At 41.3% G+C, this 19,356-nt stretch overlaps 1 protein-coding gene across 1 annotated transcript in view; it reads right to left on the bottom strand.

Annotated features, from left to right (window-relative positions):
- The window catches only part of LOC121106291 (translation initiation factor IF-2-like), a 26,186-nt gene extending 8,408 nt beyond the window's left edge, over window positions 1-17,778 (bottom strand). Inside the window, exons 1-3 of the mRNA XM_040645236.1 lie at window positions 16,903-17,778; window positions 6,110-6,236; window positions 3,675-3,708 (exon numbers count right to left, since the gene is read on the bottom strand). Coding sequence (XP_040501170.1) covers window positions 3,675-3,708; window positions 6,110-6,236; window positions 16,903-17,778 — 1,037 coding nt within the window. The remainder of the gene's footprint in view (window positions 1-3,674; window positions 3,709-6,109; window positions 6,237-16,902) is intronic.
- Window positions 17,779-19,356: the final 1,578 nt, after the last annotated feature.

Consider the following 19,356-nt stretch of genomic DNA (forward strand, 5'->3'; position numbering starts at 1 on the left):
CGTTTTGTGTATTGATTCCGTCACTGTCAAAACCTTTGATCTTGATGTCGTCCCAACAGTTTATTTTTGCTTTTACTGCTCTTGCCTCAGGACATAGAACTAGCAAAAAAAATGTTGCTACAGCCAATATCAGAGGTTTGCCTGTGCGCTCTTCAAGTATGTTATGATTTCAGGTGTCACATTTAGGTCTTAAACCCATTTTGAGTTTATTTTCTGTCCAGTTTCATTCTTTTTGCATGTAGCTGTTCACTTTTCCCAACACCATTTGTTGAAGAGAAATTTGCTTTTCCGCATTGGATATTGGATATTCTTTCCTGCTTCGTCAAGGATTAATTGACCATATTCTTATGGGTTTCGTTCTGGGTTTTCTGTTTTATTCCACTGATCTATATCTCTGTTTTTATGCCAGTACCATACTGTTTGGATTATGATAGCTTTGTACTATCACTTGAAATCTGCAAATGTGATACCTCCAATTTGTTTTTCTTTTTCAATGTTGCTTTGGCTATTCGAAGTCTTCAGTGGTTCCATACAAATTTTAGGACTGTTTGTTCTAGTTCTGTGAGAAATGTCGTTGGTATTTCAATAGGCATTGCATTAAAACTGCAGATTGCGTTGCGTACTATAGACATTTTAACGATATGTGTTCTTCCCATCCATGAGCATCGAATGTCTTTCCACTTCTTTGTGTCATCTTCAATTTCTGTCATCACTGTTTTACAGTTGCTAGAGTACAGGTCTTTCAAACTTTGGACTCTGGTTTTAAACAGTTTTCGTTCTCTGTTTTGTCTCCACCTCTCCGAAGACGTGAAATACCTAGTAAAGACCCAGTCTTAGTTCCCATAAGTAAGAGTGACAAGCAAAGACTCTCTGAAATGTTTGAAAGTTAATCGTACAAAAGTTAACCACAATGAATTATCACCTTACACCTGTCAGAATGGCTAGAATCAAAAACACAAAAAACAAGTATTGGCGAGGATGTAGAGAAAAAAGAACCCTTGTAAACTGGTGTTGGGGATAGAAACTGGTGCAGCCACTGTGAAAAACAGTATGGAGGTTCCTTGAAAAATTAAAAATAGAAATACCATATGATCCAGTAATTCCACTACTGGTTATTTAATACTTCCCCAAAGAAATGAACACACTAATTTGAAAAGATACATGCACCCCCACGTTTATTGCAGCATTCTTTACAACAGCCATGATATGGAAACAACCCACTCTCTCTCTCTCTCTCTCTCTCTCTCTCTCTCTCTCTCACACACACACACACACACACACACACACACACACACACACAGAGGAATGTTACCTAGCCACACAAAAAGGAGGAGATCTTGCCATCTGCAACAATGTAGATGTACCTAGAGGATATTATGCTAAGTGAAATATGTCAGACAGAGATAGACAAATACTATATGATTTCACTTATATGTAGAATCTAGAAAGTAGAACAAATGAACAAACAAAAAACAGAAACAGACCCAGAAATACAGAGAATTCTGTATGGCCAGAAGGGAAGGGGGTGGCAGACAGACAACATGGGCAAAGGGAAAAGGGAGGTTCAGGATTCCAGTTATAGTAAGTCACAGGGATACAAGTACAGCATAGGGTATACAGTCAATGGTACCGTAATAGCATTATGCAGTAACAGATAGTAGCTACACTTGTGCTAAGCATGGTGTAACATACAGAGTTGTTGAATCACTATGCTGTACACCTGAAACTAACACAACGCCGTGTATCAACTATGCTTCAATTTAAAAACATAAATAAATACACAAATTTATGTTATTAGTGTGAATACTCTTCCCAGAACAGTAGGAGCCATTTGCTGCTCCTGGAGAACAAGCTACACGGAGTTTCAGTCATCCATGGAGTCATCTCAACGTAGACATGTTACCAACTACCCAAATGAAGCTCTGTTATGGATATGACACCCAGTCCCACCCCACCAAACCCTACATGTACATGGAAGGGCATCAAAGAATTAGGAAAAGAGGTGGATGGAGGAGACCACTACCTTGGGCCATACATCTAGATAGTTCAGAATCTCCATTCCCCCTATTACTCGAGAGGATCTAAGCCACTCTCTGTAAGTTGGAATGGAATTAGATGGTATCACATTCCTATATTCTGTAAAAAGATTCTTCCCAGTGGCTCAAATAATTTTAATATCTGTCAACAGAAAACCTGAACTACGCTAGTTCGCTCAATTAAACCAACAAACAAAAAAGCTTCTCAGGATTCTCTTGAACCGTCTATTTTAATATGCCTTTCTACACAACTCCCAATATCCTGTGTCCTTCATTCCTTTGTGTGTGTATCCTTCCTTCCTATAGAGCATCTTTAACTAACTTACAATAAAACCCAATATTCTGACATCTTTTCTAAAACTCTTATTCCTGTCCAACCCAACGTTGTTGTTCTTGAAACTCGGCATCCCCTGCTAACTCCTTCCTAACCCACCTTCACTGTGTTTACTAGACCCACTCCCCATCTTTCTATTATTAAAACATTCACCCACTAGATGAGGAAAAAGGAAGAAACCTGAATTTAAATCTCACTCTTGTCACATATAATAGCCAAATAGGTCACTTTCATCTCTTTTGAGTTTCAAATTCTCTATTTAAACAACCATTTGGTAAGGATGTTAAACATAGGTTGCAGTACCCGACGGTATTTTGATTCATTCATCTCTAAGATTCCTTAAAATCCTGAAATTATGTGTTCTTGATGTTGTCTACAGAAAAACAGAGAATACGTAGCTGGCAGAAGTAGAAGAAATTAATGGAATACAAGAAGCACCAAGAAAAGCAGAGAAGAAAGTTAAAAAAAAAATTGAAAAAGATTATAGAAAAGTCATAGAGAAAAGGAAAAAAGTCTACAAAAAAAAAAGAAAAGAAAAAGCTTCAAAGAACTAGTGAAGGGTACTAGTCTAAAGGGAAAACTAGACTGGGAATCAGTAAATATAGAACCATTTAGAAAGATCCTCTAAATAGATGATAAATTTAATTAATGTAACATGGTCTACACCTAGATTACATATCCTTCACTTCTGGAAAAATCATTCATCTCAAGGAGAGCAGACATCACTACAGCTAAGAACTTGCGTGATTAGGTCTTGCTTATGTAAAAGCTATGTACTGTGGCTATAGGTTACTGAGATCCACCCCAAAATCTTTGATATGTAAAAAGAGACTAGTTACCACCGCACTAATTGCCTCTAGTTATCACTAGTTGTCAAATATACTAGGACAAACGCTTGGACTAACCTGGTTTCTTAAGAAAACTCTAAATCTAAGTTAACACATGACTACATTTGACTTTCTGAGTTGATCTGACTAGGATCCGTATCTTAATCCCAGTGCTGCTGAGGAACAGAAGAATGGGTGTGGGAGTCACACAGGCTGACAGTCACATCATGGCTCTGCTACTCATTAACTATGGAATCATAGGTCAATTAATCAACCTCCCTGAACCACAGCTGACTAATTAATAAAAAATAGGCTATAATAGCACAGCTACTTTGTGAAGCTATTGTAATGACTACGAAAGTAATAAACATCCAGCACGTAATATAGTCTCTAGCCCAGAGTAGAACTCTCCACAAAGGCTTTTCTCTGCATTCCCTCAGTCAACACATAATTTTTAAAAATCCATAAAAATCCTACCTGCTTAATGTGTCTTCAGAACTCTCATCCACCGCTAAAGAAAAAACCAAAATACATTTTAAATCAACATTAGAAAAATACAGATTAAAAGTATAAGACTGATGATTTGTTAAAAAGTATATTTTTGGGACCAGACCTGGAAACCACACTGGAGGGAAAATTAAGCATACTATTGGTAGGCAGTTAATGCATTAAGAAATCTTACTTTCTCCTCTACGTTTACCAAATGCAAGAAAAGAATGGTATTTATCAAAATTTGGTACCTGCAAGTGAATGTTTATAATGACCATGATTGTAACCAAACCCTATGAGACTGTCAGAAAATGCTATCATCAGCAGAATCATTATCAGAGACTGACAAAGTCAAACTTAAATAGCATGATTCTTCTGGACTTCCACGACCAGGAGCAGTTAAAAGAGACTGTACTTATTTTGCTGTAACACAGCAGAACTTCTCCAGCACTTCAGCAGAGACTGTTAAGTTTACGATGAAACACCTCATCACAAAGTTTGGTCTGTAGCCACGGTACTTTGCAGCATGGCAAAACACAGCAAACAGACTCTCTCGCGCCTTATTTCCAATTGCAAGGTAAGTTTGAAAGATGTTAGTGATTTGAGTGTCTGGTTTAATAAAGTATAACCTCTTGAGACTACCTACTTTCATTGCTAGAGAGTCTATCTGGACTCACCTCTTAGACGAGGATGGTACCAATGGTTAGTGTTAGGTAGTAGTACATAATGTCATTGTTCTCAGCCCTCCCCATTATGTGACACATGTCCACAGAAATCACACTTTCTCAGTCCATAAGGCACGTGTCATCAGATCCTACACTGATGAACAAACAAAACAAAGGACAAAGGCTATCTTGAATCGGTACATTCAATTACCTTGGAATTTTAATGTTTTAAACATCCAAGAAGATACCTACTGTATGATTGCAACTCTTTCACATTCTGGAAAGGTAAAACTTTGTAAGTTAGGAATTAAGGGTTGCGGCAAAAGGAGGGATGAATAGGCACAGCCCAGAGGACTTTTAAGGCAGTGGAACTGTTCTATGTGATACCACATGTGTGCATTGGGTGTACAACACCGGACTGAGCCCTAATGTAAACTATGGACTTTGGGGGACAAAGATGACTTAATGTTAATGTAACAATGTACCACTGTGGTACAGGATGATGCTCCTGAAATCAGTACCATGTTATATCACCATATTACTTGCTATTGAAAGAAAATCTGACTAAAAAGTAAGTCAGGGCTATAATTCCTGCGCAGAAAAGATTCCACACAGCAGGCCAAAGACAGCCACCGTTAGATCCCACCTGAACGGCTGGCCCTTGGTTGGTATCTGGAAGCCTGGATGTGGGCAGGGTTCCCACCATTCCATAACTGCTAAGAGTGGCTCTGCCTAAGTCTTGATACCAACCAGGTGAATTATCCCGTATACTTCATTTCCTTCTGTGAACCTGGAATTTTGGTATATGCTAGGGGAAAGATGCCTACCTGACTGTCATTTAAAGAAAACTTCATTTAGTCTCTACTGCATTATGTGGAATCTTTATGATGTGGGTTGATGTTTTGTACATGATTACAGTCAGTAGGTCATGTCACAGAACACCTTTCCTTCAATCTGTTTTTCTTAGTAGTTGCCTTGGAGATTTCTGTAATTCTATATCCATTTGAATAAAGGATGAAATAATGATGTCAGAAAATAATATGATACAAGCAACAATCCTATTTTAATCAGAAAAAAAGAGAATCCTGATAATTATCAATATATTCTATAGTAAAAAGTTCCTGCAAAAAAAATGAAAAGATCACATAAATTTTCTCCAACTAAATAGGGCTTAATTCATTTTTATGGTAGTTATGAATCAATAAGGTAACTGGGATAATTATAGAAAGATATATAACTACTGATTACACTACTGATTATAGTTTTTTTGTTTCCATTCTTTTTCTTAATTTCTTATAAAATTAAAAACATAATTCACCTGTTAAAGGCAGTAGTGAACAAACTAGTCAAAAAGTCAAAAATACTTCATCCAAAATACAGGATGAGTTATCCACTCCACCCTGAAAATAGTGGATCTGATCATTAAAGACCAATAGGACTCATTTGGGAGAAAACAAAGTGAGTTATCTTATATACATAGATGGTTAAAAACGTGGTAATCTAATTGGCCACATATACAAGCCTATCCCCATTCATGAATATTTCAATAAAATAAAAGTAATAGCAGTAAAGATTTTCAGGGAGTTGAAGTATTTTCAAGAAGAAAAAGTTGGTAGTCATCGGGATACTTATAAGGAAAGACAGCAAAAGAAAAATACCTTAATGAAATGGAAAACATATCCAGATCTACAGACTTACAGATTGTGATGTACCAGCACTTAAGCATAGAAAAAGATTCATAGATGTTCACTCACTTACCATCTCCATTATTTTTGGATGCTCTATCAGCAGAAGTCAAGTTGTCATTAACTGTTTGCTCTCGTGGAGCACTTTCCATATCAATCCCATTGTCCTTTTCCCCAATTGCTGATAGCACCTCTCCTTCCTATAAAAACAACACAAAACAAAACCCACCTTCAGAAAACATCACATTAATTCAATTGCTCGCTCACTCACTTACTCAAGAAAGACAAATACATACCGTCTCCGTCAAGCCATAGGCACTATCCTGGGACAGGTTGGAAATAGAAAGAAAAGACAGAGACTACCCTGTATGGTAGTAGGGGTAGAGATGGACGAAAACAGATAAGAACACAGAGTATCATTTACTAGTTCTACAGGTGAGGTGAATGAAGCACAGCGAAGGCACAAAAGAGAAAACAGTTGTATGTGGGAAGCTCAGGAAGTGCTGCAAAGATAGGGCTGTATCTTGAAAGACAGACAAAGTGCACAAGGAGGGTGTGAGGGGCCTTCCAGAAAAGGTAGGAGGAGCTTAAGGATGAACTATGAAATAACACAGGAAGTGACGATAGCTAGAGAATGTGGCAAAACTGGAACACACTTTTTGGGAATGGGATACAGACATGTAATTGGAAAATCAGGACTGAACCAAAGAAGGCAAGTGTCATGCTAGAATATGAACTTTCTCCTTCATGTCATGGGTATCCACCAAATAAGCAGAGATGTTACATCGTCACAAACGTATTTAAAAAGGTCCCTCTGACAGCAATGTAAAGATGAACATAAAGGAACCAAAACCAGAAGAGCATTTCAAAATTATTGGTGAGGGGGTGAATTATGGTAATAACATATGAAAAATGGTAAGCAGGGACAAAATACTGAATGTCGTGAATGACTGAATGTGCTAAATTTATATTTTGTTTTTTAACTTATTTCTTTTTTAGATTTTTATTGATTGATTGATTGATTGATTGGTCAGGGAAAGAGAGAGAGAGCACAAGCAGGAGGAGTGGCAGGCAGAGAGAGAAGCAGGCTCCCCACTGAGCAAGGAGCCCAACGCAGTTCTGGATCCCAGGATCCTGGGATCATGACCTGAGCTGAAGGCAGACACTTAACCCACTGAGCCAGCCAGGTGTCGCTTTTCTAATTTAAATTCAATTAATTAACATATAATGTATTACTGGTTTCAGAGGTAGAGATGTGGTGATTGTTTTTTAAAAATTTATTTATTTATTTTTAGAGAGAGACAGTGTGCGCATGCAGGGGAAGGGGCAGAGGGAGAGGAAGAGAGAGAATCCTCAAGCAGACTCCCTACTGCATATGGAGCCAGACATGGGGCTTGATATACCAGGACCCTGAGAATACGACCTGAGCCAACATCAAGAGCCTGTTTCTTCCTCTCCCACTCCCCCTGCTTGTGTTCCCTCTCTCGCTGTCTGTCTAATAAATAAATAAAATCTTAAAAAAAAAGAAAGAACATAGAAATTTCATTTGGACAGTAAACCAACATATGTGGAACCAGATCATGAAATGAACTTTTTATTGCTTACAAAACAAATTTTAAAATAAGTCCATTTATTTGCAGGTTTTCCTTCAAAAGGGAAAAAGAAAAAAGAAGAAATACTGATATGTTATATGAAAAAATTAAGGAGCAATTAAAAAGAACAGTACAGCAGTATAATAAAGAAGCTGAACTGAAACAACAGCTTGAAGTTACTCTTCGGACACAGGATGAGGAATTGAGGACTGTAAGAAATAATTTGAATCAGGTACATCTTTGATAAAAATTGTATATTTCCATCAATATTATTTATAATATCCCTTTGATTTAATGTATATTATTTAGATATAAAATAGATAAAAAATTCAGTTTTATCCTAATAGGAACTATGATATTTATAGCTAAAATTAATAGCTTATTGGAATCCTTGGCTTCTCATATATGCTGTATGTATATTTTCTGAGTTAAGGGATGGAAAGTAAATTGAGATAAATGTGAATGTTGGCTCTTTTTTTTTTTAAGATTTTATTTATTTTTAGAGAGAGAGCATGAGCAGGGGAAGAAGTAGAGGGAGAGGGAGGGAAAAGAATCTCAAGCCGACTCTGCGCTGAGTGCAGAGCCCGACTTGGGGTTGGATCTTACAACCCTGAGATCATGACTTGAGCCAAAACCAAGAATAGGACACTGAACCAACTTCAGAGCCACCCAGGACCTCAGTTTTGGATTTTTATGTGAAAATGCAGGCTAAATCACCTTGAGACTATGATGGAACTAGTTAAATGTTTTGTAAAGAAATTTTATTTCACATACTTTATGTACCTGTATTTTTACTCTATGACAAATTTACCTGTCATTTAAATTAAAATTGGAGTTATTCATGAGCAGGATAAAAATCCTGTCTTTACAAAGGCTACTTCTTTTGAACATTTTTTTTAAGTTCTCTTAAGCTTTTGACTTTCTTTTTTAATGGTGTGATCCAAAATCCTAATGAGAATAGGTCTCTAGGTTGAGAAGAACAAAAGCAACACAAGAAACACCTTTCTCAAAGAACAGAATGCCAGAATATTACAAGACGAATTCTAACCATCACTTTGCAAAAACAAAAGGAGCTAGAAAAGGCCGATAAGAAAATGCATTTCTGGGGGGGGGGTGGGGTAATGGGATGACCGGTGATGGGTAGTAAGGACGGCACCTATTGCATGGTGCACTGGCGTGTTCTCATAACTAATGAATCATTGAGCTTACATAAACGGGATGTACTGTATGGTGACTAACATAATATAATAAAAAAATCATTAATTAAAAAAAAATAGAGCCAAAAAAAAAAAAAAAAGAAAATGCATTCTGGGGTATTTTCTTTAGTCATTTTGAAGTACATGTGTGTATGTATTTGTATGTATACATATCTTATTTTCTGAAATTACTATTTTTTCCCTGTGTGTGTGTGTGTGTTACATATATATATATATATATATATATATATATATATATATATATTTTATAAAACCAACAGTGTAGATCTAATGGAAGTATAGAGGATTTGTAAAGCATATATATATATGGGGCGAGACATAAGGGGCGGTGACATTTTGGTCCAGTGGCTGAAGTAATAGCCTCAATTTAAATGCATTTGTCTGCAAGAGTCAAATAGTGGCATTCATAATGTCCTCATCCAAAGGAGAGGCTTTTATTTTTTCCACAAGAATTGATGAGCTTTCCAGCTCAAAACTAATCTACTGACAACACTTATGTTTCAGTTTGGGGCAGTTACTTCATCACCTCTGTATTAATAGAGAGTTTAGCTTAACGCTTCCACTGACGAACAGGAGGAAAAGTGTAGCCTGTTCAGAGACTTTCTTTTGGATGTTAGTGTCCTACTTTTGAGAAAAGTAGCAATTTGCTCCAAGTGGTATCCTATTTTATTACAAGGTGCTTTTGAAACAATCATATGCTAATGATAATTAATTGATGAGTATTTTATTCCTAATAAAACAGCTCAGTGTATTTCCCCCCATTTTGTATTTCTTACCATTTTAAACATCATGAAGAGGAAATAAAATTTATTGCAGCAGCAAATAATCTGATGATTTTTCTAAGAGCTGTATACATTTTACCTTATTTACCACCAGTATTTTGAAATATAAGGCTCCTTTTGTATTGATGATTTCCACTAGAGAAGAACTGCAGTTTGGTGCAAGAGCACTAGTAGTGGAGTAAGAAGACCTGAGGAAAGTCCTGCAGCTCACTTACTATTTTTAACCTCTCCATTCTAGAATTGTGATAACTAAAAGTGGTCATTGAAGTATGTAGAAGTGTTTATAGTGCAGTGCCTGGATTTGTCGGTTGTCAGTAGATGCAATTCTTATAACTGACTATAGAAATGTTAGAAAACTGGAATTCTGTGGAATATTGTCAGGAAAAAAGAATTTTAGGAAATTTAATCTGTCCAAACATATGCAGAGCTAAGGATTTTACTGTGGGGTAGCTGTGTTAGATATCAGACTGTAAACTCAATGTTTAGTGTCGTCAGATTTATTAATCTTTTATTTCAAGCTTTCTGGGTTTGTTGTAAATCAGAGAGAGGCCTTTCAATTGTGAGATTCTTAAAAATTTTGTCGTGGTTTCTTTTTTCCTCTCATGTATTCATTTTTTTCAATTAAATTTTTGAACCTTTGGGAATTTAGGCTTGTATAAAGTTTGAGGTTTGGACCCAACTTTATTTCTTTCCCGTTGGATATCCACTTACTGCAACCTGTTCGTTGTATAAACATAGGTTATTCTTTAATTTCAGAGAACGTCATGATAATGTCATTTTATTGAGTTCCAGCTAAAAGTCTCCTTTGTTTCACTTAGATTTTTAATAGTCATGGAAAAGAAAAAGGTCTGTTGCATAAAAACCACAGGTGTCAGGATCAACTTGCCATGCTAAGACTGGAAATAGGCACTATAAACAATCAAAACCGGGAAAAAGAAAAGAAGTACTGTGAAGACATTGCAATTATAAAAGAGAAAAATGCCAGCCTTCAAAAGACCATAAAACTGAACGAGGAAACATTAAGAAAAACAATATTCCTGTATAGTGGACAGATTAATGCTCTGACCGCTGAGAATACAATGCTAAAGTCAAAATCGGAGGGCAAGGAGGAAAATAAGGAAAGACTGGATGCAAAAGTTGAATCATGCCGAGCTAGACTAGCTAGTGCTATACAGGATCGTGATCAAATTCAGACATCAAAGAGAGACCTAGAACTTCCTTTCCAGAGAGCAAAAGATGAATGTGTTCCTGTGCAGGAGAAATTGAATTTCGATGTGTCTAACCTGAAAGATAACAATGAGCTGCCTTCTCAGAATCTTTCGAAAGGTGAAGGTCAACTCAATACTTTAGAAATTGAGCTCCGTCACCCAAGAGATGCCCTCAGAGAAAACACTTTGGTTTTAGAACGTGTACAGGGAGACCTAAGTCACACACAGTGTCAGAAAAAGGAAATTGAACACAAGCATCGAAATGAACAAGATAAAGTGAATAAATACGTTGGACAGCAGGAATCCTTAGAAGAGAGATTATCTCAACTACAAAGTGAAAATACGTTGTTTCAACAGCAACTAGATGATGCTTACAACAAAGCTGCCAGTAAAGAAAAGATAGTAATTAATATCCAAGACCAGGTTCAGGATATTCTAGAAAAACTTCAGGCTGAAAGTGAAAAACAAGGTCTTATGTTGGAAGAAAGAAATGAAGAGTTAATGAATGAATTTAATCTTTTAAAAAAAAGAATTTATTAGTATGAAAAGGAGAAAGTAGAGAGAGAAGTATCCAGAAAGATAAATATTTTTCAAGCTTCCTGAGAGAAAATTCAAAGTAATATTTGATTATGAATTATTATTATCATTATTTTCTTTTTTAGAGAGAAAGAGTGCACCTGCACATGAATGGGGGTAGGGCAAAGGGAGAGGAAGAGAGAAACCCAAGAAGGCTCCACATTGGAGAACTCCACCTCAGGACCCCGAGATCATGACCTGAATGATTATGGCTGAATTTTGAATCTAGATGAATATAAAAAATACATAGACTATAAGCCAGGGTTAACTTGTATCTAGTAAATAAAAATTAAATTTAACGAAGAAATTAAGTCAAATCAGAAGTCAGGTATGTAGTCAATGTAACATGCCAACAGTGAATCTGTAGCTGATTAAATAATATAAAGTGTTTTAGGATGCTGATATTAACGAGAATATAGAATCTCTAAGGGTGGAAATGAGAGCGAATCTGCCAGAAATTAAAAATGCTATGAATCAAATGCAGTCTAAACTAGATGCTCTGATGGCCAGGATAAATGAGGCAGAAGAACGAATTAGTGAATTGGAAGATGGGATGGTAGCAGAGAGAGTTAAAACGGAAATTTGGCTCAAAAATAATCCAATCTCAGAATGTAGATTACAGGAGATTACTGACTCAATGAAAACGTTCCACTCTGATTCATCAGCATCCCCAAGCGGGTGGAGAAAGAGAGGTCTAGAAGAGATATTTGAACAAACTGTAGCTGAGAACTTCCCTAATCTGGCAAAGGAACCAAGCATTTATGTCCAAGAGGCAGAGAGGACCCCTCCCAAGATCAATGACAACAGACCTACACCATGTCACGTCATAGTGCATTCGCAAATATTAGATCCAAGGATAGTGGCCAGGGGGAAGAAAATCCTTACGTACAAAGGGAAAAATATCAGAATAACGTCAGACCTGTCTACAGAGACCTGGCAGGCCAGGAAGTGTTGGCAGGGCATTTTCAAAGCTCTATCTGAGAAGAACATGCAGCCAAGGATCCTTCATCCAGCAAGGCTGTCATTCAGAATTGATGGAGAGATAAGGACCTTCCAAGACTGGCAGAAACTGAAGGAATCTGTGACCACCACCAAGCCAGCCCTACATGAGATATTAAGGGGGGTTCGATAAAAGTAAAAAGGCCCCAAGAGTGATACAGAACAGAAATTTACAATCTATAGAAACCAAGACTTCACAAGCAACATGACATCATTAAAATCATATCTCTCAATAATCACTCTCAATGTGAATGGCCTAAATGCTCCCATTAACGCCACAGGGTTGCAGATTGGATAAAAAGACATGACCCATCCAACTGCTGTCTACAAGAGACTCCTTTTGAACCTAAAGATACATCCAGACTGAAAATGAAGGGATGGAAAACCATTTTTCATGCCAATGGACCTCAAAAGAAAGCTGGGGTAGCAATTCTCATATCAGACAGATTAGATTTTAAACTAAACACTGTTGTTAGAGATACAGAAGGACACCATATTATTCTTAAAGGATGTATCCAACAAGTGGATATAACAAATTTTATAAATATCTATGCCCCCAACAAGGGAGCAGCTAGATACACACGCCAACTCTTAACCAGAATAAAGAGACATATAGATAATAATACATTAATAGTAGGGGACCTCAACACTCCACTCTCAGCAATAGACAGATCACCTAAGCAGAAAATCAACAAAGAAGCAAGAGCTTTGAATGACATACTGGACCAGATTGACCTCATAGATATATACAGAACACGACACCCCAGAACAACAGAATACTCATTCTTTTCGAATGCACATGGAACGTTCTCCAGAATAGACATACTGGGTCACAAAATAGGTCTCAACCGATACCAAAAGACTGAGATTATTCCCTGCATATTCTCAGACCACAATGCTTTGAAACTGGAACTCAATCACAAGGAAAAATTTGGAAGAAACTCAAACACTTGGAAACTAAGAACCATCCTGCTCAAGAATGATTGGGTAAACCAGGAAATTAAAAATCAGTTTAAACAATTTATGGAGACCAATGAGAATGAAAACACATCGGTCCAAAACGTATGGGATACTGCAAAGGCAGTCCTAAGGGGAAAATACATAGCCATCCAAGCCTCACTCAAAAGAATAGAAAAATCTAAAATGCAGTTTTTATATTCTCACCTCAAGAAGCTGGAACAGCAGCAGAGGGACAGGCCTAATCCACACACCAGGAAGCAGTTGACCAAAATTAGAGCTGAAATCAATCAAGCAGAAACCAGAAGTACAGTAGAGCAGATCAACAGGACTAGAAGCTGGTTCTTTGAGAGAATCAATAAAATTGACAGACCACTGGCAAGACTTATCCAAAGGAAAAGAGAAAGGACCCAGATTATTAAAATTATGAATGAAAAAGGAGAGGTCATAACGAACACCATTGAAATTGGAAGGATTATTAGAAATTTTTATCAACAGCTATATGCCAATAAACTAAGCAATCTGGAAGAGATGGAATCCTTCCTGGAAACCTATAAACTACCAAGATTGAAACAGGAAGAAATTGATTTCTTAAACAGGCCAATTAATTATGAAAAAATTGAGTCAGTGATAAACAACCTTCCAAATAACAAAAACTCCAGGCCGGACGAGTTTTCCTGGGGAATTCTACCAAACATTCAAAGAAGAAATAATACCTATTCTCCTAAAGCTATTTCAAAAAATAGGAACAGAAGGAAAGCTACCAAACTCATTCTATGAGGCCAATATTACCTTGATCCCCAAACCAGGCAAAGACCCCCTCAAAAAGGAGAATTACAGACCGATCTCCCTAATGAATATGGATGCCAGAATCCTCAACAAGATACTTGCTAATAGAATCCAGCAGTACATTAAAAGGATTATCCATCACGATCAAGTGGGATTCATACCTGGGATGCAACCGTGGTTCAATATTCGCAAATCAATCAGCGTGATACATCATATCAACAAGAAAAGACTCAGGAACCATATGATCCTCTCAATCGATGCCGAAAAAGCATTTGACAAAATACAGCATCCTTTCCTGATTAAAACCCTTCAGAGTGTAGGAATAGAAGGTACATTTCTCAATCTCATAAAAGCCATCTATGAAAAGCCTACTGCAAATATTATTCTCAATGGAGAAAAGCTGGAAGCCTTTCCCTTAAGATCAGGAACTCGGCAAGGATGCCCACTCTCGCCACTATTATTCAACATAGTACTAGAAGTCCTTGCAACAGCAAATACATGACAAAAAGGGATCAAAGGTATCCAAATCGGCAAAGAAGAAGTCAAAATGTCTCTCTTTGCAGATGACATGATACTCTATATGGAAAACCCAAAAGAAGCCACTCCCAAACTACTAGAAGTTATAGAGCAATTCAGTAATGTGGCGGGATACAAAATCAATGCTCAGAAATCAGTTGCATTTCTGTACACGAATAACGAGAACGAAGAAAGAGAAATCAGGGAATCCATCCCATTTACAATAGCACCAAAAACCATACGTTACCTTGGAATTAACTTAACCAGAGACGAAGGACCTTTATTCTGAGAAAATCTATAACATACTCTAAAAGAATTGAGGAACATAAGATGGAAAGATATTCCAGCTCATGGATCGGAAGAATAACATAGTTAAAATGTCCATGCTACCCGAGATCACACTTTCAATGCTATCCCGATCAAATATACGATGCTTAAAGTAATCAAAAATAGTCCATTTGTGAATCAGAAGACCACGTCGTAACTTGTTAAAGGAAAAAAAGACTTGGGGGCATCACAATGCAACAGAACTTCGTAATGTATCAAAGCTGTGATCAAAAGACAGCATGGTACTGGCACAAAAACAGACACATAGACCAATGGAACAGAATAGAGAGCCCAGAAATGGACCCTCAGCTCTTTGGGCAACTAATATTTGATAAAGCAGGAAACATCCGGTGGGAAAAGACAGTCTCTTCAATAAATGGTGCTGGGAAAATTGGACAGCTACATGCAAAAGAATGAAACTTGACCACTATCTCACACCATACACAAAAATAAACTCCAAATGGATGAAAGACCTCGATGTGAGACAAGAATCCATCAAAATTCTAGAGGAGAACATAGGCAGCAACCTCTACGACATCGGCCAAAGCAACCTTTTTCATGATACATCCCCAAAGGCAAGAGAAACAAAAGATAAAATGAATTTATGGGACTTCATCAAGATTAAAAGTTTCTGCACAGCCAAGGAAACAGTCAGAAAAACTAAGAGGCAGCCCACGGAGAACTAGGATGATCAGTAGGGGAAGAAAGGGATAAAGAAAGGGGGGGGTAATCAGAAGGGGGGAATGAAACATGAGAGACTATGGACTATGAGAAACAAACTGAGGGCTACAGAGGGGAGGGGGGTGGGGGAATGGGATAGGCCGGTGATGGGTAGTAAGGAGGGCACGTATTGCATGGTGCACTGGGTGTTATACACAACTAATGAATCATCGAACCTTACATCGAAAACCGGGGATGTACTGTATGGTGACTAACATAATATAATAAAAAATCATTATAAAAAAAAAGAGTTTTAAGGGATGACATTACTATAACTAGTCACTGAGTTAGAAGGGGTCTCAGAGCTGACGGGGGAGCCCACCCTTCCCTAGCTAAAAAGCCACATTCCTCTTGCAGGAAAGGCAGGAAACAGTCCCCCAAACGGACTAGTCTCATTCTTTTTTTTTTTTTTTTAAAGATTTTATTTATTTATGTGACAGAGAGACAGGCAGCGAGAGAGGGAACACAGCAGGGGGAGTGGGAGAGGAAGAAGCAGGCTCATAGCGGAGGAGCCCGATGTGGGACTCGATCTAGGTACTCCGGGATCGCGCCCTGAGCCGAAGGCAGACGCTTTAACGACTGCGCTACCCAGGCACCCCCCGGACTAGTCTCATTCTTGCTTGGAAAGCCTTTTTCTAAGATCTAAGTTGATTTTACCTTCATCTGACTACCTCTGCTCCTCTCTCCCACCAGAAACTTCCGGCACTGGGGATGGGAACAGGATTCCCATCCAGGGTAAGGTCCCTGGCTGGTGCAGCTGCATGGCCGGCCGGCTCCTGGAAACAGCCAAGCCTCAATGCCTACAGGTGCCAGGAAGCGCCAGTCTCCAACACGCCGAGGGCGGGGCCAGGTAAGGTAGAGAAGCAGAGGGAGGCCCTGCTCTGGGAGGCCCACTGAGGCTCGTCCAGACACGGCCACCGCTGGCAGCGTGAACCCTGCGCGAAGTTCCACTAGGACTACCAGGCACAGAGGCACACGCAGACTGTCCTGCCAACGAGCAAGCGGGCCGCCTCCGAAGGGCCTGCGCTGCCCGCGGCCGCCAGCCCCCTTCTGGCCCGCGGGGACCCGCCGCCAGCCAGCCCGCCCGCCCGCCCTCGCATCCCCCCGACCCCGAGGCTGCGGCCCCAGCCCCGGCCCAGCGCCCCGGCCCGCGGCCCCACGCCCCCACTCCCACGCCTCTCACCTTCCCGGCCACCAGGCCGAGCGGCACGATGCCCAATTTGAAGTCGGTCATGGCCGGCTTGCGCTCGGCCGGTGGCGCCGCTCCCTCGGCAGGCGCCCGGCCGGAGCAGGGGCCGGGGTCGGGGCCAGGCAGGACGAGGCTGGGCCGGGCTCCGGCCGCCGCGACCGCCGCGGCCACCGCTGCCACCGCCTCTGCCGCCGACGCCTTGCGCCCAACGGACCAGCCACGCGCCCACCGGACCTGCCACGCGCCGCCGCCACGTGCCCACCGGACCTGCCATGCACCGCCGCCGCGCGACCGCCAGGCCTGCCACGCGCCGCCGCCGCCTCCTCGCGCCCGCCGGACCTGCCACGCGCCGCCGCCACCTCGCGCCCGCCGGACCTGCCACGCGCCGCCGCCGCCTCCTCGCGCCCGCCGGACCTGCCACGCGCCGCCGCCGCCTCCTCGCGCCCGCCGGACCTGCCACGCGCCGCCGCCGCCTCCTCGCGCCCGTCGGACCTGCCACGCGCCGCCGCCGCCTCCTCCCGCCCGCCGGACCTGCCACACTCTACCGCCGCCTCCTCCCGCCCGCCGGACCTGCCACACTCTACCGCCGCCTCCTCCCGCCCGCCGGACCTGCCACACTCTGCCGCAGCCGGGGCGCACCACCTTGAGCTGAGCCGGAGGCGGGGCGCGGACACACCCCCGCCCGCCGCCGACCCGCCAATGCAGGGCGCGAGCCGCCACGCCGTGCCCAATGGGAGGAGGGAGAGTGCGCCGGCGCATTGAAGAGCTGAGGGAGCGCAGGGGGAGGGGCGTGGCCGGGGCGTGGCCGGGGAAGGGCCTGGCCGGGGGCGTGGCTGGGGGCGGTGCCGGCGCGGCTGCTCCGCCCCACATCAGTTTCCGGGAAGCTTCTTTTTTTTTTTTCTTTTTTTTTTCTTTTTTTTTTTTTTTTTTTCTTTTTTTTTCTTTTTTTTTCTTTTTTTTTCTTTTTTTTTCTTTTTTTTTCTTTTTTCTTTTTTCTTTTTTTTTTTTTATAATGATTTTTTATTATATCATGTTAGTCACCATACAGTACATCCCCGGTTTTCGATGTAAGGCTCGATGATTCATTAGTTGTGTATAACACCCAGTGCACCATGCAATACGTGCCCTCCTTACTACCCATCACCGGCCTATCCCATTCTCCCACCCCCCTCCCCTCTGAAGTCCTCAGTTTGTTTCTCATAGTCCATAGTCTCTCATGTTTCATTCCCCCTTCTGATTACCCCCCTTTCTTTATCCCTTTCTTCCCCTACTGATCATTCTAGTTCTTATGTTCCATAGATGAGAGAAATCATATGATAGTTGTCTTTCTCTGCTTGACTTACTTCACTTAGCATTATCTCCTCCAGTGCCGTCCATGTTGTAGCAAATGTTGAGAACTCGTTCTTTCTGATTGCTGAGTAATATTCCATTGTATATATGGACCACAACTTCTTAATCCAGTCATCTGTTGAAGGGCATCTCGGCTCCTTCCACGATTTAGCTATTGTTTCTGCTGGAGGCCGCAGTTGGCTCCTTGCTCCCTACTGTCAGATCTAGGCTCGGACCGGCGCCAGACCCCCTGCCCGGCTCCAGACCCCCTGCCCTGCCCCAGACCCCGCACCTGGCTCCTGGCCCCGCGACCAGCCTGGCGGCCCCCGGTCTCACACCCGGCCTCGCATCCCCAGGCCGGACCCTGCGACCCGCACCGTGCGACTTTCGACCCCGTGCGCCACCCCCTCGTGAAGGGGTTGGCGGGAGGGTCCTGCTAGTTGGGGTTTCTGAGGGACTTGCTGTGTGCCCCCATCCGCAGGACAACCGGCAGGAAACGCGGGGTGGGAGGCGCTGCGGAGTAGGGGCTGGGGAGCCAAGCGCCTATAGGACCTAGGCACCTGCCCGCCCTTCTTCCTCCCTGGCCACCCACCACCTCCTCCTCACAGGGTCCCAGCTGAGGACCACGGTGTCCTGGGGTTTCCCCACACAGCCCATCCTCAGGCTACCACAACCTTCCCCAGTTCTCCTTATCTCATTGAATGGCAGTGACAACCATCATTATCTAAGCCTGAATCTTAGTGGGCATCTTTGGCTCCTCCCTCTTCCTCACTCTGTCCACATCCAGTCATCACAGCTTCCTATTAACTACCTTGTAAATGTCTCTCAGGTCCATCCATTTCTTTCCATTTCCACTACCACCAATCTAGTCAAAACCATTATAACCTCTCACCCAGCCTAGTTCAGAAATCTTCCTGCACCCATTCTTCTCATCTGATCAATTCCCCCAAACTATAGCCAGAGCGACTTTCCTAAAACACAAATCCTGCCAGCTTAACATATTCTTTAACACAATCTCATTGCTTTTAGGATGAGAAAAAAATCTTCGACATGGTTTGCATGGTCCTACATGGTTTGTCCCTGCTGACCTTTCTCTGTCTTGCCTTGCCTCACACCAGA

This window comes from Ursus maritimus, unplaced genomic scaffold (assembly GCF_017311325.1).
Source record: "Ursus maritimus isolate PB19 unplaced genomic scaffold, ASM1731132v1 scaffold_31, whole genome shotgun sequence".
In the NCBI taxonomy this organism is placed as follows: Eukaryota; Metazoa; Chordata; class Mammalia; order Carnivora; family Ursidae; genus Ursus; species Ursus maritimus.